The 16,673-nt window shown below is 37.1% G+C and overlaps 10 protein-coding genes across 10 annotated transcripts; 3 read left to right on the top strand and 7 right to left on the bottom strand.

Moving 5' to 3' along the window:
* On the bottom strand, window positions 1-1,031 carry Gasu_01280 (uncharacterized protein). The gene has a single exon (XM_005709228.1). It carries the CDS (start codon window positions 944-946, stop codon window positions 71-73), a length of 876 nt encoding a protein of 291 aa, XP_005709285.1. The 5' UTR covers window positions 947-1,031; the 3' UTR covers window positions 1-70.
* A 13-nt stretch (window positions 1,032-1,044) lies between these two features.
* On the bottom strand, window positions 1,045-2,481 carry Gasu_01270 (esterase / lipase). The gene is made up of 2 exons (XM_005709227.1): window positions 2,229-2,481; window positions 1,045-2,166 (listed from the first exon to the last, which is right to left on the bottom strand). Exons 1-2 carry the CDS (start codon window positions 2,447-2,449, stop codon window positions 1,089-1,091), a joined length of 1,299 nt encoding a protein of 432 aa, XP_005709284.1. The 5' UTR covers window positions 2,450-2,481; the 3' UTR covers window positions 1,045-1,088.
* A 9-nt stretch (window positions 2,482-2,490) lies between these two features.
* Window positions 2,491-3,761, bottom strand: Gasu_01260 (zinc finger (C3HC4-type RING finger) family protein). Its single transcript, XM_005709226.1, has one exon. The coding sequence runs from the start codon at window positions 3,649-3,651 to the stop codon at window positions 2,770-2,772; it is 882 nt and encodes a 293-aa protein (XP_005709283.1). The 5' UTR covers window positions 3,652-3,761; the 3' UTR covers window positions 2,491-2,769.
* Window positions 3,762-5,841: 2,080 nt separating this feature from the next.
* Gasu_01250 (uncharacterized protein) lies at window positions 5,842-7,709 on the top strand. Its single transcript, XM_005709225.1, has 11 exons — window positions 5,842-5,901; window positions 5,958-6,050; window positions 6,101-6,175; window positions 6,231-6,301; window positions 6,356-6,437; window positions 6,496-6,624; window positions 6,678-6,742; window positions 6,808-6,964; window positions 7,017-7,139; window positions 7,196-7,296; window positions 7,349-7,709. Exons 1-11 carry the CDS (start codon window positions 5,899-5,901, stop codon window positions 7,521-7,523), a joined length of 1,074 nt encoding a protein of 357 aa, XP_005709282.1. The 5' UTR covers window positions 5,842-5,898; the 3' UTR covers window positions 7,524-7,709.
* Window position 7,710: 1 nt separating this feature from the next.
* On the bottom strand, window positions 7,711-8,611 carry Gasu_01240 (16S rRNA processing protein RimM). The gene is made up of 4 exons (XM_005709224.1): window positions 8,309-8,611; window positions 8,128-8,250; window positions 7,927-8,076; window positions 7,711-7,881 (listed from the first exon to the last, which is right to left on the bottom strand). The coding sequence occupies exons 1-4, from the start codon at window positions 8,528-8,530 to the stop codon at window positions 7,738-7,740; spliced, it is 639 nt and encodes a 212-aa protein (XP_005709281.1). The 5' UTR covers window positions 8,531-8,611; the 3' UTR covers window positions 7,711-7,737.
* Window positions 8,612-8,620: 9 nt separating this feature from the next.
* Gasu_01230 (zinc finger (DHHC type) family protein) lies at window positions 8,621-9,721 on the bottom strand. Its single transcript, XM_005709223.1, has 3 exons — window positions 9,684-9,721; window positions 8,876-9,652; window positions 8,621-8,820 (listed from the first exon to the last, which is right to left on the bottom strand). Exons 1-3 carry the CDS (start codon window positions 9,710-9,712, stop codon window positions 8,688-8,690), a joined length of 939 nt encoding a protein of 312 aa, XP_005709280.1. The 5' UTR covers window positions 9,713-9,721; the 3' UTR covers window positions 8,621-8,687.
* Window positions 9,722-9,728: 7 nt separating this feature from the next.
* On the bottom strand, window positions 9,729-12,141 carry Gasu_01220 (bifunctional phosphoribosylaminoimidazole carboxylase / phosphoribosylaminoimidazole-succinocarboxamide synthase, chloroplast or mitochondrial precursor). Its single transcript, XM_005709222.1, has 12 exons — window positions 11,755-12,141; window positions 11,626-11,698; window positions 11,458-11,571; window positions 11,292-11,408; window positions 11,116-11,241; window positions 10,978-11,064; window positions 10,754-10,903; window positions 10,590-10,698; window positions 10,302-10,529; window positions 10,133-10,250; window positions 9,918-10,082; window positions 9,729-9,856 (listed from the first exon to the last, which is right to left on the bottom strand). The coding sequence occupies exons 1-12, from the start codon at window positions 12,039-12,041 to the stop codon at window positions 9,754-9,756; spliced, it is 1,677 nt and encodes a 558-aa protein (XP_005709279.1). The 5' UTR covers window positions 12,042-12,141; the 3' UTR covers window positions 9,729-9,753.
* A 100-nt stretch (window positions 12,142-12,241) lies between these two features.
* Window positions 12,242-13,499, top strand: Gasu_01210 (zinc finger (C3HC4-type RING finger) family protein). Its single transcript, XM_005709221.1, has one exon. The coding sequence runs from the start codon at window positions 12,462-12,464 to the stop codon at window positions 13,302-13,304; it is 843 nt and encodes a 280-aa protein (XP_005709278.1). The 5' UTR covers window positions 12,242-12,461; the 3' UTR covers window positions 13,305-13,499.
* A 1-nt stretch (window position 13,500) lies between these two features.
* Gasu_01200 (E3 ubiquitin-protein ligase RNF128) lies at window positions 13,501-14,411 on the bottom strand. The gene has a single exon (XM_005709220.1). The coding sequence runs from the start codon at window positions 14,395-14,397 to the stop codon at window positions 13,549-13,551; it is 849 nt and encodes a 282-aa protein (XP_005709277.1). The 5' UTR covers window positions 14,398-14,411; the 3' UTR covers window positions 13,501-13,548.
* Window positions 14,412-15,231: 820 nt separating this feature from the next.
* On the top strand, window positions 15,232-16,667 carry Gasu_01190 (protein disulfide isomerase). Its single transcript, XM_005709219.1, has 6 exons — window positions 15,232-15,527; window positions 15,595-15,702; window positions 15,763-16,099; window positions 16,148-16,282; window positions 16,337-16,462; window positions 16,514-16,667. The coding sequence occupies exons 1-6, from the start codon at window positions 15,259-15,261 to the stop codon at window positions 16,586-16,588; spliced, it is 1,050 nt and encodes a 349-aa protein (XP_005709276.1). The 5' UTR covers window positions 15,232-15,258; the 3' UTR covers window positions 16,589-16,667.
* The last annotated feature ends 6 nt before the right edge of the window (window positions 16,668-16,673 follow it).

The following is a 16,673-nucleotide window of genomic DNA, read 5'->3' as shown; positions in this document are numbered from 1 at the left end:
AAAATATCTCAAGATAGGTATGGATACTTTATATGAACGCTATTTTCTCCCAATATTACTCCAACTTCATTTAGATAGTATCAGGAACATCTACCTTCTTACTTTGTCCATCTAACAAGCCCCTTTCTTTTAACTTGGGATCAAAACGTATCGTTTCTTGTACATTTCTCTCTGCTAGCTGATTTTCTACTTCCTTTTGTACGCGGCGACAAATCTGCTTCAATACTTTCGCCATGTTATTTTCCTCTGTTTCTTCCAATAATTGTTTTTCTTCTGTTGTCAACCAACCATGATTTCTTACGTCGATGGGACCTTCCCATCTTGCTTGCCAAAAGGCATCCACATTTCCAACAGGTGTCTGATGGTTCATTTCCTTTATCCACGTCTCTCTTAACTGATTCAAAATAGTTCTGCTGGGTTTTTCAAACGACTGAAACTTGAAATAATAACAAAATTGAGGCATTCTAATTAGATGAAGTAGTAACGAAGTGCGTGTATCTCTCGAAATGCCAATATATTGCAAACGATATTGAGCATCATAAATAGCGTATACAGAAACTTTACCCCAGCTATCTTGATAAGAAAGAAAACCTCTATCATCCAAATAAGGGTGAAAGGGAAAAGAGTCCAGTTTAAGACAGCTGTTGCTGCTGTTATTTCTACTATTGCTGTTGTTGGTATATGTTGAGGAAGAGACACAAGCTTGTGTGGAAAACCTGAAATAGTGCTTCCACAAAGGAATAGGACGATATCTGATTCTAGTTGTGGTCAAGTTTGAATAGAGTGAAAAAGTACAGCAATAACCTAGGACTTTCCAACTTGACTTCATACTGAATGACAAAACAGGTTGCTGTAAAATCCAACAAAAGTTACAGCGAGATATTGGCAAATAAAGGCGCGCACCAAAGATAGCTTTTTTCTTTCTTCTGAACAAACTCTCTTTCATCTTTTCTTGTCAAACAGAAGAGAATATCCTCTCTTCCTTCCCAATCAGAGCCAATCACAAAAGATGTCAATGCAATACTTGTACACTCAAGCAAGCAACATTTCATATCTGAATTTATTATCAAAATAAACAAAATTCAAACTCAACTTGTTTCCTTATTTCCATGTACATGCACAAGTTCTACTATCTTTGGATATACAAGTTTGGGTGCAGATGCCGCCCATTGAAAGTCCAAATGTTCATATTCCTCTTGACAATGAACATATACTGGCTCATTTATTTCATGAAGCAGCCACTCTGTATCAGGCAACGGATCACTTCCACCAAAGAATAAGGCAACTGGACAACCAATCTGATTGACTGGATAAAGTGGAGGTAAATGTCCAGGATACTTCTTCTTGGTTACTGCATCTTGATCATCATACATCTGAAAACGACTATTTACAATCACTTGAAACCAGTGAACCATAGTTTTCACTGAACCATAAGAATAAAGATGGGCATAAAGTCTCGGTTTCTCTTTAGTTGACAAATTTTCACTTTTCCAACCAAACAGTAGTCTTGTGGAAATGTCAATAACGTGTGAAAACATATCAGGTGGTAATATACGTCTCCAAAATAGTGCTATACTTAGTAATCTCCTTCTTCCGAAAATCAAATAGACGATATTGGGATCACATGCCACTAAGGATTCGATTATAGGGTTCTTAAGTCCATGAACTCTCGTAGAAGGCGCCAAGGCAACAAAAAGTGAAATCTTCGAGGCAAGATCAGGAAGAACAGAAAATGCAGCAAAAGCAATAGCAGTCCCTTGTGAAAAACCAATATAGGTTATTTTGGAAGCACCAGATACTTTCCTAGCATATTCGAGTTGTATGGGAAGGTCAATTCGAGCCATTTCGTCCATTCCAAAGTTCCAAAATTGTCGAGAACGAGGAGAAAAATATCGATGTTTGTATCCATATCGATTACCTCTAACATTACCCAACCACACGTCATAACCTTCGTCCGCCAAAATAAAGGGAAGGCAGCCTTTCGAGTCTCTCAACACCCAAGCTTCAGAACTCTGTAAGAAGCCATGCATAAAGAAAACGGGATGCTTATTTGACAATGTTTTCTGGTCAGGCAACCTATCTATACTGGCTCTACCATTCGGTATACGAAAAAGTGTAATAAAAAATCCATCCGAAGTTTCTACCGTATGTAGTTCTACAGGATAACTAAAACAAAAGACAAGTCGTTAAAGACAGTTGAGAAAGAAAAACCATAAAACTCAACAAACCCTCTATAGCGGATGAGCCTAGCACAGTCCATATCCAATACTGGGTCTTGCTTGTGGCCATCCTTGAAAGGAAAATATGAGGAAACAAGTTTTAAAACACTTTTTGTAAGTGCTTCAGGCACCAAAAAGCGAACAAGATGTGCGATAACTCTAGCGATAGACTCTAAAAGCAACACTGATACAGCAATGATCACGTTTATCAATTCTGGAAAACTTAACATTTTGTTTCCACACAACCAAATCAATTTGTTATAAGAAATCTTTTCAATATAACTATAATTCCCTTCCATGGAAGATATGCTTACTCTTTATTGTTCAAAAGAGCTATCAAGTGACAATTATTCTTGTAAGAAAAAAAGAGACTTTTCAAACTCACTTTAGTAATGCTTGTCCTATTCCCTTCTCTCTGTTCGAACAAATAGGATTCTGTCAAATAATTGTTATTCACATTTGGAAGAAAGAGAAATGAAAGACACGCCTTCCAAGCTTTCCAAAAAAATATACTTGTAGCAAACTTGTCTTCCAACAAAAACTACAAAAACTATTCTACAAGTTGTTCTTCGTTAGCACAACGTGACTGTACTTCTTTCAAAACTCTTTCAAGGCTCCGAAATAAACATTCATCGATGTCGCTTTCACTCAAATTTGGCTTAGGAAAGGGCCATACACTAGGCGATGTTGTTCCATGTGCTGAACGCTTCAACTCTATGTACTTCTTATCTTCTTCACTTACTGCAGCAGTATTACAAAGAGGACATCTATTGGCATTCGTTAGCCAATGCACAATACAAGAACTGTGAAATGCATGACCACATTTCACTACACGAATAAGACTATCCACTTGCACCGAATCCAAGCAAATAGCACACACTTCATCAGGAACCATGTCACCACCAATCAACAAAGGACAAGTTTTCTGTTTTATCTTATGAGAATGGTGTGTTGTATGGTTACAACTTGTCGAAGAAAGCTTGACATCAACCACTTCGTTCATCCCACCACTTCCCCTTTGTGACTCAGCCTCAAGATTGCACCATTCCGAATCTTCAGGACTTGCTTCCATGTTTATACATACTTGTGTGTCTTCTAAAACACGTTGTTTCTGTTCCAACCACTCTGATAAACAAACGGCCGTTCTGTCATGGGGAAGAACTAAAGCTGGTTCGTTGTCCGCTCCTAAATATCTCAACTGCGGACAGAAACATTCAATATCTTCCAATTCGAGGGCTTTGTTCTGTGGACTCTGTACAAAAGTAACGTGACTTTGTCTAGCTCGCTCAATAAAACTTCTTCTACGTGCCAAGAGTCGACTTCTCGCGTTGGGTTGATAATGACAGACATGAACAACTATTCCAATAACCCCAAGTGCAGAAGCAGTGCCAAAAGCTGCTGCAAACCCACCTATAACTGCACCTGAAGACATTTACGGTACATATACAAAGCAAAATTCTACAACGATCGAGTCTATTTACAACCTATCTATCATTGCTACCCGGAATCATAATCGTTTCTTCTCGAAGTAAATTTTTTTTCGACGCTGTAACTGTTGCATCGATCCGTTAACAGAGATGAAACATTACGTCATTCGCAAGGATGAAAGAAGATAGTTCCTTCCAGATGAACGACATTGAATGTTCAACAGAGTCGGTTTTTGAAATTTTTGATAAATAGAAGATATTCGTCACAATAGAATATATATAGAAAGGAGTTTTAAGGAATGGTCGTCAAACGTTGGTTTTGTATACGAAATTGGGACCTTTGAAACATTCGGTATTTTTCTAATGATATGAGCAATTGTAGAATACTGTAATAAGAATACTATTTTATAACTTTCAAAATTTTTACAATTTTCTAATACGAAAAAGCTGATATACCAGAATTAGCATCACAAGAATTCACAGGTTACTCACAAACCCACATTCCTCATTTCGGAACTATACAAAGCTGCTCGTTATATTTTTGTTATTTTCTCTAATTAAGCAAGGAAGCAACATCCATTTTGACATGTTGTCCTTTTAATCTTTCAATGGAGTTATCGTTGTGTCCAAAAGGAATTTCGTTGTTCATGTTTGCTTGTTCATTCTTCTCCATCCCATTTGTATTCTCCAAGGAGCAAAGAGATGCTGCTATTTGAAAATGCTGTTGGTCATGAAAGATACTGTTCTCTATCAGATGGCTACGAGTCATCCAAGTCCAATCAGAATAAGTCCGGTGATCCCGTTTTGTTGCTATTCCTGAGCCATGAAACGGAATATCTTTCCTCATTTTCGGAAATATTTTTGTGGCATTTGAGCACTTGTCTTTAGATACAATCCGTGCATTGTTTTCATTGTTCTTACTTCGTAATCTTTGCATTTTCCTTGCGATACCTCCCACTGTTCGTGCACATTTAGAAGAACAAAAACGACCGCTTGCAAAACTTCCGTTATGCAGGTCTCCACATGTCTCACAATGTTTCATTTTTATAAGATTTGACGACATTTGTAAATCTTGCCTTTGACTTGAATCTGTATATTTGTACGTAATCAAACGTAATGAGTTGTCTTCTAAAAGAGTCATGGTGTCATATAATGCACTATTCACTCTTTTTTCACCTTCTCTGATGAGACATTTTCTACCCGCGGTTTTCTCGGTTCCGTTTTCTAGCAGGTGTATTAAAAGTTGCACAGCCAACACTGTTGTGACTAGGCTTTAGTAAACATAAGCGATTCTCATCTTCTATAGGTGTTATAAAACTATGCTGCTCATTGCTTTCACTCTTTGAAGTGTTAGTTGAAGTACAGGTCCTCGAGCTAGAGTCTTCTATATTTTCTCGACTTTGTAGCTGGTTATGCTCTTGAAGAATATTCTCTACAGTAACTAGATAACTCTCGTACATAGACTGCCTCTGGTCTCTCAAACAGTGAAAAGTAAACTGCTACAACTAAACAGTTGTTGTTCTTAAAGAAAATGAAGACGTTGAAGATATTGGAATGTGTTGAGAGTCTGTTACTATTTCTCTGCCGTTTTCTTTCTACGATGGTATTTGCCACGAGAGTAGTGCTTGTAGAAGGAAGGTATATGTATGAATGTTGCTTCAGGTACCCAAGGAAAGTTTCTATTGCTTCGCAGTGCCTGTCTATTGTGAAGCAGAAACCTTTCTCAATATAACTCTTTCGATTCAAAGGTTCTTAAAACTTGCCATGTAGACGTTGAACATCATTTGTTGTGGCGCACTCCTCGTTGGAGCCATTTGGTAAACATTCATAGCGTCTCTTGGGCCCAAAGGAGGGACATTCTCTGAATCCTCAGCATTCCTATTCTATTGTCAATCCACGTGGACGAAGCACAGAAAGGGTTCAGACAATAAATTTTTGTTGGGCAAAATTCGACCATTTTGAAATCCTCCACTTAAATATCAGTAGAAATGAAAGTCATTCACCAGTTTCCTGTTCCTGCTTTGTTATTTATTTCTGCCTTGAGAGGACTTGTTATGCAATCCATTTTCTTCACAAGATGATAGTGTGTGATTATGAAATTGAGGGTTGTATTGTCCACTGTCAGTATCATTTCAATCTTTATTGCGAGGAATATCTTAGTTTTCTATGATTGACCTAATCCTATTTAGCCCGCTTCCAAAATTAATTGGGATTTCATCAATCATTATTTACGTTGTCAGGCTGTCCGACTTATGGTATGCAAAATAGCAATGATTGTTTTCTCTTTTAAACAGGTTATTGTTGTTTGTAGCGTGAAGAAACATATGCTCTCATATTAAGTCAAGTAGTTGCTGGCCTATTTGCGCTCAGTGCAACTTGTCTATCGAGCTATCAAATATTTCAGGTAGTTGTTCCATGTTGTGTTGCACTTCTAGTTGACTGGACCAATTTTAGCATTTGACACATTATGTACGACCCGAATACCAACTTCATATTTGTCGTATATTGGGAATGGTTCCGATTTATTCGGTAGGCATTCGCAGTTGTTGTGGTTGATAAGTTTTTGACAAGAAGACTGAACCAGATAACGGCGTGGCTTGCACTTGTTTTGTCGAATTCCGACGACTCTTTACTTTTGGATGTTATTCGTGATAGGTAGGTTTACAAGTTGTTTTGAATGGAAGCTATTTGCTTAATTGGAACTCTTAGTTATGAAGCTTACGTCATTTACAATTTTCTTGTCTTACTGATCAATGCAGGTGGTGGAGAACGACAGCTAACTTATTTGCTTGTAAGCTGTTGTATTTATATAGAAGACTGTTTGGGTTTGATTCTCTTTTCATTATAAGGAACTGAAGCCCCGTATGCGTCATCCTTGGCCACTACAAAAAGTACTTGCGCCAATTCAGTTGGGAGCTGATTTCTTGTACTGGACACGAGCTGCCTGTCTACAGTTTGTTTTTGTAAAACCTGCTTCTGTAAGCTGAAAGTCTTTATGATCTATTTCTCATATTCCTTTTTGTTCTCGTAGTCCATGATAGCTGTATGGTTAAATCGACACGGTTTGCTTGGAGAGGGTATTGACTTTTCGAAAGGGTAAGTATGAGAAATCTGAATTATTTTGTTTTGTATAGTTTCAAACTGGTTGATTGTTTGTTTAGGAGTGTTTATTTGGCATTTGTGAACAATGTATCTGTTTCGATTGCACTTTATGCATTAATTCTGTTTTATTTTGCTACTGAAGATCTTCTGAGTCCCTTTCGTCCATTACCCAAATTTTTAGCAGTAAAGATGGTTGTTTTCTTTTCATTTTGGCAAGTAAGTTTTGTTTTTCATTTCTGATAAAAACCTCGAAGGCTTAAATATAAAGGGATTGGCTCTGGCTTGCATGGTTTGGTTGGGAGTTTTAAAGGATGTGGAAGGCTTTGATGCCAAATCACAAGCGACAGGTTTACAAGATCTTTTAATTTGTATTGAAATGTTGGTTGCTTCTGTAAGTTGGGATTTTCATTTGTATTCTTTGTTCTTTCATAAACTTGTTTGGATGAGATATGTCATCATTTTGTATTTTCATATGAAGAATTCGAAGATTATGCACCCGATCCCAAGCGACCTTTATTAAGAAACTTTGGTGATATTGTAGATATAAGGTGATGGAGATATTTCTCATTTGAACATGTTTTCATATTTTTTGGGTTATAGAGATGTATTAAGTGATGCAAAGGATACTTTATCAGGTAGTGCATTTGAAAGAGAACTTCGAGAAGGAGAGCCAATTATTCCTGGAACGGAATCATTCTTTTCCGAAGATGGATCAAACACGAGTCCATCTTCTTCTATTCGAAGAGTAGCTATTCCTCGCTTTAGCTTTGATTAGAAATATTTTAATTATTTATTCATCTTTTGCAGCGAATAGATATGCTCGTATTCTGGGAGGTTTTTGTATTTCCTCAAATGAGATATCCATCAGTCCTTGTGGTGGATCCAACCATATTTGTTTTCTTTCGAGGTCTACTTTAGGAACAATAGGTCTGACAAAAGGAATATAAACATGACGTCCATCTATTCTTTTCAATTCCTACAAAAACAGTTTATAAAATGGAAAGAATAGATGTTGTATGAAACCAACTTACCAAAATATCTTGAGAACCTGGTTTTGTAAGTGATAAAATTTCTTCTCTTGTATAAACATTTACAACTTTACCTAACGGACGTTGACTATGAATATCCAGTGCCTAATTCTCCAAGTCAATTTGAAACTGTTTATCATCTCTATTTACCTCCGAATCGAGCAAACTCCTTGCCAAGTATTCTTCTTCATTTTTCAATTTTATTCCTTCACCAGAACGAACAAACAACTGAGCTTGTTTCAGTTGTTGTGCTTGTTCTCTACTTGTGATATGTTTCAATCGAATAATAAAAGTGTTTTGCTACACGCGAATGGTGTGATTGAACCAAGTGTCAGAGTGCGATACACCAACCTGTGAAGCCTTTCTTCCATTAGATAAAATAACAGGTCGAGGATATTTTCTATTTGGCAAAAGTAAATATCTCGTTCCTTTTTTCAACAATCGAAGATGAGAAAAGTCACAGGTAGCTACAATCTATTGGTTTCGTTGAGATACGAGACTGAAAGCAATCCTAAGGAACAAGTGTATATACCTTGAGTTCTCCTTGTATACCGTGTGGTCCTTTCACTATTCCAATCTGAGAAAACCCAAACGACTCTGGTGAATAAAGCTCTCTCCAGGATGAGTTTGTGGAATCAGGTTGAGTTTGACAACGCCAACATTGAGTTGCACGTTGTTGAAAAGGAAAATATAAAAGAGAATTCTTGCGACAAGTTTTTATGTTTATCGTGAACCATAGAAAAGTTACATACATCGTCAACAAAGGTTCACCACATAAAGTAAGACCATCCACAACACATCATTTTATGATTATCATTATTCCCTTAAGGGGCATTCTTTTCCTTCTTCTTCACAACTCTTTCCAAAAAGCATCATAAGATATTCTATCATAACCACTTTTTAGGGTTGAGTTATACTCCATCATCATCTTCCATAAGACTTATCCGTTGTTCCTCTACATTCGACTCAAAAGTTAAACCATCACCATCTATGGACCAACGAACAGGTAAAAACCAATACAACACATTATTTCCAAATACTTTCCTAACATCATCATTAAATATTTCTCAAATATGTCAAAACTACTATTTCTACTCACTTCCAATTCCTCTTCCATCCCAAATCATATTTCCTTACAATTCTAGCTCTAGCAAGATCCCTTATTTCATGCATCTCTATAGTCGTTCTTCCTTTCAATACCAAAAGAGTATGAAAGACTGCAAAAAAGAGTAGCGCAAGTCCAAAAATAGTTACCAAGCAATAACAAATCACTACAAATGCTGCGGAAACGACTTGTTTTCCTTCCTCTTCACCAATAATAAATAGCGCTCTCTTGAGAGTTACTACTCCAGTAACACTAACAAATAAACAGCCAAGAAATGCATAATAAACAAAGAGAATAAAGAATTTCTGGTTATAAAACCCCACACAATTATTAATCCAAGGGCAATGATGATCCATTTTAAGTATACATCTCTTACAAGAACGACAGTGGTGAGTTCTATCTGGTTTATAAGTGGCACAATAACGACAAAAGCGAGGAGCACCATTGCGTTTAAACTCCCAAGTCAAAACAGACTGCATGTCGCCAGTCTCTTCCGTTTGTACCCATTGAACAGTTCGAGACCAAGAACCTCTTATATTCTTCATACTTTCACTAGGTTTCCAAGAGTTAGGTACACCACCTGGGTCACAAAATATGGAAAGAAGAAAGTTGATAAGAATATTCAAAACAAGTAGTTGAGTTACTAAGAGTCCAAGTATCCCTACAAAGTGAGAAGAAGATAGAAGAGGAATAAAGGTTGCCACAGTGGTTACATAATAACCACAAGCTATTATAGCCAATACAAGAATACAAGGAAAGAAACCCAAGGCTCTTGCAAAACTACAAGGAAGGCAACCTGTACCTAACAAGTCTTTTTGAAAGCTGAAACATATTCTTTCTAAAAACATTCTATCAAGTTCTCTTTATCATATTCAACTCTTGCAATAAGGCCTTACTGCTTCCCATAAAGAAGACGCGGCATCCAAATCCCACTCGAAATTTTGCCACGTGATAAGTTCGTACAACATAATATATCTAAAGCCAACACGAGTCAAATATCTTTTCTTCATACAAAGCATTCATTCGATATGATTACCTTCTACTCAACTCTACTACTAATTCTTCTGGAGCTTCAGGTAACACAGTATCGTGATAAGGATCGCAATGGTCACGGAACCAAAGTCTTAAAAACTCCTTGTCAATATTTTCTGGTTCTTTTCCTTGGCTCATTCTTTCTTCATAAGAATGTGATAACCAATATCTAAAAAAATCTTTTGAGAAACTCCATCTTGAAAAGCTATCAAGTTATACCTGGAAGAGTCTGGAGTATGCATTTCGTCAATCACCAAAATATTGCCATCCTTATCTCTACCAAACTCATATTTCGTATCCACCAATATCAAGCCATGCTCTCTAGCCACTTGTTGTCCTATAAATCTAATCAATTCTATTTCCACATACAAGATGAGATATCCATTACCAAAGGCAAACAGTTCCAATGCTGCTCTCTTACAATATTCAAATTCTTCTTTCGTCATCCACTTTTCTGCAACAATTTCTTCAGGTGAAATGGGTCGATCATTTGTCTCTTTCGTGGTTGGAGTCAAAACATTTTCTTCCAATTTCTGGTTCTTAACTAAACCATCAGGAAATGTGATTCCACAATAATGACGTATTCCTTTTTCATAATTTTTCCATAAAGAAGTTTCTATCCAATAACATTTCATATGAGGGCTCCAATCATTTCTTGGAGGAACGATACAAATACCTGTGGACCCAGTGATATAACCTCTTACTACAAATTCAATTGGAAATGGTTGACACTTCTTTGCAATAGTTATATATGGATGTGGTACAGCTACCAAATGATTGGGAATCTATACAAAGAAAATCAACTTCTATAACATTCCTTCTATTCTCATTATTGCTTACAATATGTTTCGTTCTTTCAAACCACCAAGCCGAAGTCTGATTTAATACTTGACCCTTGAATGGAATGGATGCAAGCACTCTATCAAATGCACTTTGACGATCAGTCGTAATAAGAATCATATATTCCGTTCCTTCATATTGATCGCGAACCTAAAAATGATTGATTTTCCCATTTAGATACACAAACATTCAATTTCAAAGCATAGACATCTTGAAATACTTACTTTTCCTTGTTTTTTATGTAAATTGCCCGGTAGAGAAGTAATACTTAGACATTGTTCACGCAGTGCTCGAATTTTAGGAACATAAGACTACACAATCTATTCAGAAGAAATTGGATATAGAAAGTCCATTCAAATTACTTTTGTCTTCAAATCGACATCTTCCACATAAAGGCGTTCTCTATAGGCAGCTTGTAATTCTTGAACTTTCTCGCGTATTCTTTCGTCATATATCGCCAAAATCTTTGCAGCAAATAAAGCTGCTGACTAGAAACACATTTTTGATTGTTCATTGAAACAATAAGACTCAAACATACTCCAGGCTCACTAATATATGCTGGAGCTACACCAGAAGGCATTCGAATCGAGGAAAACAAATCTGCTCCTCCATAAGAATCACTATAAGGTGGACAAGAAATAACTGGTGCAGAGACCTTTTGACAAGTTGATTGAGTCCATCTTGAATGCATGTGAAATACATACGGCACAGTCCAACACTCCACTTAAAGCATTGGATCTTCCAGCCACAGCAATATATACTTTTGGTCTTGCATCTGCTTCATATGTTTTCACAATATCTAGCAATCTTTCAGGTATCTATCACAACAAAAATTAGAATTCCTGAACACCATCTCTGCTACACCACTCAACCTTGTGTGCAGAGGCAATTCGTAATTCGGTATCCAATCCCAATTGTTTACAAGCAGCAGCTATCTTCTGACAACTTGAAAGATTCTTCTATCAACAACTTCATACAAGACTTGAAGAAACCTTTCTTACCGTTCCAAATCTGCACTGGATCCCATCAATATTGGAACAACAGGACGTAAAACTTTTCCGATTCTTTCACTTTCGTTATGTAATAGTCTTTCATTAAAGGATGTGGTTTGAAGTGTCGTGTTTTGGTTTCCTGAAACTACTGCATTCAACCAAAACTTCCTAGTCCAAGGAATGGTAGGATGTTTTGGTCTCGAATCAGGTCGATCCTTTTTAGATAGTCTCTTAGAATAATCAAACTTGTGTTGAAGACCTTTCAAGTTGGAAGAAAAAGTTACAAAAGCAAGCATTGACAATACAAATCTCTTTCAAAAACTGGAAAGCGACAAGTGAATTAAATAATCGCACCGAGACGATGGACGACAGAAAGCTGTTCAATCAAGGCAACGATTTTAGTTAGTGTTGAGGAAATAAATTGCCTTGAGAATATCAAGATTTTGAGAATATGTCTCTATAGAAATGGAATCATTTCTGGATAAAACTTACTTTATTGAGAATCGCACGTGTTGCATTCTATTGTGTTGTTTGGGATTTGAGAAAAGCTTATCATCTCTCGTTCTTGAGATCATCAAGAAATGCGTTGGGAGAAAGTGTGAGTTGCTATTTTGGCAAAAGACTTTATCTGCAAGTGCTATCTATTGGTTGCTTAAATTGAAAACATAATATACTTTTCTTCGGTTTCCTTTCCTGTATAGTGGTTTGTATTCGGTATGACCCAGTCTCCACCGGTCACCGTCATCGTGTTGGTATTTGTTGGTGTCATCATAACTGCTATCGTTTTGATAATATTATTTGCCTTTGCTTGTCGTTTTGTTAGAGATTCTGCGAATACCTCGAGAGTTTCAAATATTGCGCTTTTTGGTGTTCCCAGCTCAAGCATAAGACGACTTCGAGGATTGTCCAAGGAAGAAATAGAAAGAGCTTGTCCTCTTGTAATTTATAGAGGTCCCCATAACTTACTGGTCGATGTTAACGAGGATAAAGAAGAGAAGGGAGAAGGGAACAGCACGTTGGAGGTGCCAAGAGTGAACCTTCCTTCAGGAGTTTTTTCACAATCGTTCCAAGTAGAAGACAGCAAGCCTTTTCAGGAAAGAAACATTCCAGAAGATGCAGAAGAAAGTGATTTTGGGGAATCTAGGAAAAGTTATGGTTATGGAAAATATCGTGTGCCGGACGGTATATGTGCTGTGTGCTTAGAGGAAGTAACTGTAGGAACGTATTTAAGAATGCTTCATTGTCGGCATGCATTCCATGATGCTTGTATTACTCACTGGTTATTATGCGCCAATCGTTGTCCTCTTTGTAATTGCCCCGCGTATGAAAGGCCTGTTGAAGCAACAGATACAGCACAAGTGACGACTGATAACTCGCCAGATACGACGGTTGCTATATCAGATAATCAGGAAGACGAAACTCGTTCCATATCTATTGCTGATCAGGAACTTGTAGCGTCCTTGCGAAGGCAGTCAAGGCCCACCACTCGAGCTGCTAGACTTTGGACATTTATTCGGTTTGGACCTTATGCAACTGCTTCTCAAAACCTTGCAGCTTAAAACCTTGTTCAAATTTGGCAAAAGGGTTTAGAATTTCTTTTTCAGTAGTGTTCTTTCTTGCACGATATAATATATTGTATTCAAAAATGTTTCTTGCAATGTTGGAGAATTTTATGGGCCAATATAAAGGATACTAAGACTAATTATAAACAGAGTAAAAGTTACTTGTTACAAAATGAAAATTTAGAATATTCTTATATACATTCAATATCTTTGTTAAAGTTCCACAAGCAAGTTGGAATACTTAAACAGTATCTTCAGGTATTTCAGATACATTCTCATTATTCTCAAACAAAAGTTGTAAATGATTCCATTCAAAAGGATGTTCTTGGAACAAATAACGAATGTGCGCAAAAGGGCGATTCCATCCAGGTCTCCTTCGACGTTCGCTTTGTGCCCAAATATTCAACCAACTGTTATCTTCCATGGAAACTTTGCGATTCAAACATGAGATCAAATCTTTGTTACATAAAGGACATCGATGTGCATGTAACAGCCATCGTTCGACACAAGTGGCATGAAATATATGTCCACAAGGTAACTTGCGCATATAGTCTCCCACTCTTATGCTTTCCAAACAAATGGAGCATTCATCTGTACTCAAACAAGTAAACTGTTCTTCACACTCTTCAGAATCTACAAAACTATTTGACAGCAGATGTCTTTGGCTATTTGAACTCGTGCTATCCCGGCAACCTGTATTCATTTCTGCATCACAACCGTTTTGCACTTGAACAACCTTGCGACTCTCAGCTTCATCTTCTGCAAACTCTTTTCGAAGGTTGAGTAAAGGCTCACAACCTTCTTTCCCACGAAACTTTGACTTGGATGACGAAAAAGCATCCATTGCTCGGTATGAATCAGCGTTATTTACACCTGAAGGACTAAGATTCTGCCAAACTTGACCTGGACTCTTGACAGAATCATCCACAGTTCCTTCTATGTGGAATTGTTCATTCTGGTCTGAATTTGCCGCTGTTCCATCAACAACATAACCCTCATATATGTGCAAGGGACAGACATCACACAGTAACACGTCTGCAACTATTTTCTTCCTTTGTTGTTCACATAAAGAACTGGCCCTTCGGAACATGCGTCTTCTCCGACGAATTCTTTGCAGTCGCTTGTGTTGTATAATAAACATGATTGTAAACACTCCACAACCTGTTGGTAACAATACGGAAAGAAGAACGATGAATAAGAGCACTCCAGATATCATTTTGTAAATATTCGAAGAGTCAACGTCACTCAGTGCTTTTCGAGAAATTTGGGATTGTGTGCCATTCTATTCCAAAGAACTTTCTCTGAATTGCATCATTCAAAATAAGCAGTTGTTTGATTACAGTCCGGCCTATATAAGAAGAAATTTCAAGGTAGGCTATCTGTTTCAGCTATATAGAGCAACTATTGTGTTCATGTTTATCATACAAATGGCCATAGCATGTTAAATAAGGAAACCCTGGTTCATCTATTATTGGACTTTTAGAAACTATTCATTCAAAATACAAGTAGGAGGAAGCTACAAGACTGCCCTTTTGGACCGTCTAGTTTCTGGTATCTTGTTCAAGATGCTTATTCATGCCTACAGTAGTTACTAGTAGTAGAGTATACTTTACTACAAGTCATTATGTCAAAATGGCAACACTTTTACCATTTTCTTAAGAATACACAGCGACCTACAAGACTGCTGAATGTTGACCCAACGGTTATACCCTTTACTGATTCTATGCGTTGAAGAGCACTATTCTAACAATGAATGTTGAGATTAGGCTCTTCAAAAGTATATGATGAGTGAACAAAAGATGTTGCTTCTTCAATCAAAAGTTATTCGTGTGATAAGTTGTCGAAGTTCCCATTGATGATCCACCAGAAATGGCGCCATCATTGATCAAGTTCTGATCTAATAAAATTTCATTTTTTCCTCCAGCAATTCAATCCATTTTTGGTAGCTTAAATGAGACCACACAAGCTACAGCTTTTCCAAGTAGTTTTGCTTTCCTTTATAGTACTTGCTTGCTTCCATGAACAAGCATATGCTAAGAAAAAAGGAGGAAAAGCCTCCAATTCAGTATCTACTTCGGCATCACCCAGTACTCAAGTAGAAATTATTGAGGACAAGGAGACGGCTTCTCACAAGATAGTAGAACTCGACAGTGAGAATTGGAATAAGACTTTGGATGGATCCAAAGCAGCTGTAGTTATGTTTTATTTGTCGTGGTGTGAGTAAGTACCCGTTATTCTTCTTGCAATCAGTCTTTAGTTGAATACTGACTATATATATTTATTCTAGTCATTGCAAGGATATGGAGCCACATTTTCAAAGACTTGCGGAATCTGCATCGGATCAAGTTATCGTTGGGAGAGTGAACTTGGAGAAGAACATAGAATTGGCCAAAAGGTAAAGAATTTCTGAATATATTTAGAAACAAGATCTTCACAAGCACTTTGCTTTGAATAGATTCCGTGTAGATGGAGCTCCCACTTTATTGTATTTTGCCGAAAGAAATACATCGACTGCACAAGAATTACTGGTACGAAAAGCCGAAGCAATAGCATCACAAGTCAATCGATTGGCGAATACAACTTTATTCCATTTAACAGACGAGAATTTGGAAATGGACATGTCCCAATTTGTAGAAGCGACGGAGTTGCAATTGAAATATGTTGAAAACATTTCACTGAATGAAGTCGAGTCGGTTATTGCCAAACGAAAGACACATTTGTTAATATTATTTGTGACGAATGGTTCAGAACCGGAATTCGAACAAAACAATCATTTGGCAGCATTTGATGTGGTTTGTATACATTTATTTTCAATGGCATCGAGTCATTGGTTTGTTCAGGTTGCAGGCATTCACAAGGAAATTCGTGCTGGAATACCGGAGACGACAGATGTGCAGATGGGCTTCGTCAATGTTCAAGATGAAGAAAGATGGAAAGGCTTGGGTAAGAAGTTGGGTTTCTCTACCAAAGAATATGTAAGTTTTATTGTCCTACATTTTTTGTCTGTTTTAATACAAGTCTATATTTAGAAATCCAAAGTTATTTTATTTCCTCAACCTGAGAAGGGAAAGAAAGTCCAACCTATTGATTGTGATGATGTTCGAAGTAAAGGTTGTCGAACTGCCGATGCAATTTTATCATTATTGAATGAGAAAGTTAGTAGGGCCTTATCTTGTTTTTTGTTTATCTGAGTATTTCTTCTTTAGGCCAATCTTGGTAATATTATAATTAACAAGGCAGACGACTTAGAAGCGGATGATTTAGAGAACGATGCCGGATAGTCTTATCATTTCTTTTTCTAATATCTGTATGCCTAGTGATGAATAGACAAAGGTAGTCTATAAAGTTGGCATTTTATGAACAGTT

This window comes from Galdieria sulphuraria (assembly GCF_000341285.1).
Source record: "Galdieria sulphuraria unplaced genomic scaffold scaf_0, whole genome shotgun sequence".
In the NCBI taxonomy this organism is placed as follows: domain Eukaryota; phylum Rhodophyta; class Bangiophyceae; order Galdieriales; family Galdieriaceae; genus Galdieria; species Galdieria sulphuraria.
The sequence above is the reverse complement of the archived record's forward strand: the minus strand, read 5'-3'. Positions and strand labels throughout refer to the sequence as shown.

Excerpts from the sequence above, each read along its gene's own strand:
- Gasu_01280 (XM_005709228.1), bottom strand. The coding sequence starts at position 946 with ATGAAAGAGAGTTTGTTCAGAAGAAAGAAAAAAGCTATCTTTGGTGCG.
- Gasu_01270 (XM_005709227.1), bottom strand. The coding sequence starts at position 2,449 with ATGTTAAGTTTTCCAGAATTGATAAACGTGATCATTGCTGTATCAGTG. Across the intron at positions 2,167-2,228 it reads AGGCTCATCCGCTATAGAGG|TTATCCTGTAGAACTACATA; the intron begins GTTTGTTGAGTT and ends CTTTTGTTTTAG.
- Gasu_01260 (XM_005709226.1), bottom strand. The coding sequence starts at position 3,651 with ATGTCTTCAGGTGCAGTTATAGGTGGGTTTGCAGCAGCTTTTGGCACT.
- Gasu_01250 (XM_005709225.1), top strand. Across the intron at positions 6,176-6,230 it reads GAATGGTTCCGATTTATTCG|ATAACGGCGTGGCTTGCACT; the intron begins GTAGGCATTCGC and ends AGACTGAACCAG. Across the intron at positions 6,965-7,016 it reads TTTTCTTTTCATTTTGGCAA|GGATTGGCTCTGGCTTGCAT; the intron begins GTAAGTTTTGTT and ends TTAAATATAAAG.
- Gasu_01240 (XM_005709224.1), bottom strand. The coding sequence starts at position 8,530 with ATGTATGTAACTTTTCTATGGTTCACGATAAACATAAAAACTTGTCGC. Across the intron at positions 8,251-8,308 it reads GTATACAAGGAGAACTCAAG|ATTGTAGCTACCTGTGACTT; the intron begins GTATATACACTT and ends CGAAACCAATAG. Across the intron at positions 8,077-8,127 it reads ATGGAAGAAAGGCTTCACAG|CAAAACACTTTTATTATTCG; the intron begins GTTGGTGTATCG and ends ATTCGCGTGTAG.
- Gasu_01230 (XM_005709223.1), bottom strand. The coding sequence starts at position 9,712 with ATGTTTCAGCTTTCAAAAAGACTTGTTAG. Across the intron at positions 9,653-9,683 it reads CTTTCAAAAAGACTTGTTAG|AGCCTTGGGTTTCTTTCCTT; the intron begins GTACAGGTTGCC and ends TAGTTTTGCAAG. Across the intron at positions 8,821-8,875 it reads GGATGGAAGAGGAATTGGAA|GAAAGTATTTGGAAATAATG; the intron begins GTGAGTAGAAAT and ends TGATGATGTTAG.
- Gasu_01220 (XM_005709222.1), bottom strand. The coding sequence starts at position 12,041 with ATGCTTGCTTTTGTAACTTTTTCTTCCAACTTGAAAGGTCTTCAACAC. Across the intron at positions 10,904-10,977 it reads TACATAAAAAACAAGGAAAA|GTTCGCGATCAATATGAAGG; the intron begins GTAAGTATTTCA and ends AATCATTTTTAG. Across the intron at positions 10,530-10,589 it reads TTATATCACTGGGTCCACAG|AAACTTCTTTATGGAAAAAT; the intron begins GTATTTGTATCG and ends GTTATTGGATAG.
- Gasu_01210 (XM_005709221.1), top strand. The coding sequence starts at position 12,462 with ATGACCCAGTCTCCACCGGTCACCGTCATCGTGTTGGTATTTGTTGGT.
- Gasu_01200 (XM_005709220.1), bottom strand. The coding sequence starts at position 14,397 with ATGTTCCGAAGGGCCAGTTCTTTATGTGAACAACAAAGGAAGAAAATA.
- Gasu_01190 (XM_005709219.1), top strand. The coding sequence starts at position 15,259 with ATGAGACCACACAAGCTACAGCTTTTCCAAGTAGTTTTGCTTTCCTTT. Across the intron at positions 15,703-15,762 it reads AACATAGAATTGGCCAAAAG|ATTCCGTGTAGATGGAGCTC; the intron begins GTAAAGAATTTC and ends TGCTTTGAATAG. Across the intron at positions 16,283-16,336 it reads GTTTCTCTACCAAAGAATAT|AAATCCAAAGTTATTTTATT; the intron begins GTAAGTTTTATT and ends GTCTATATTTAG.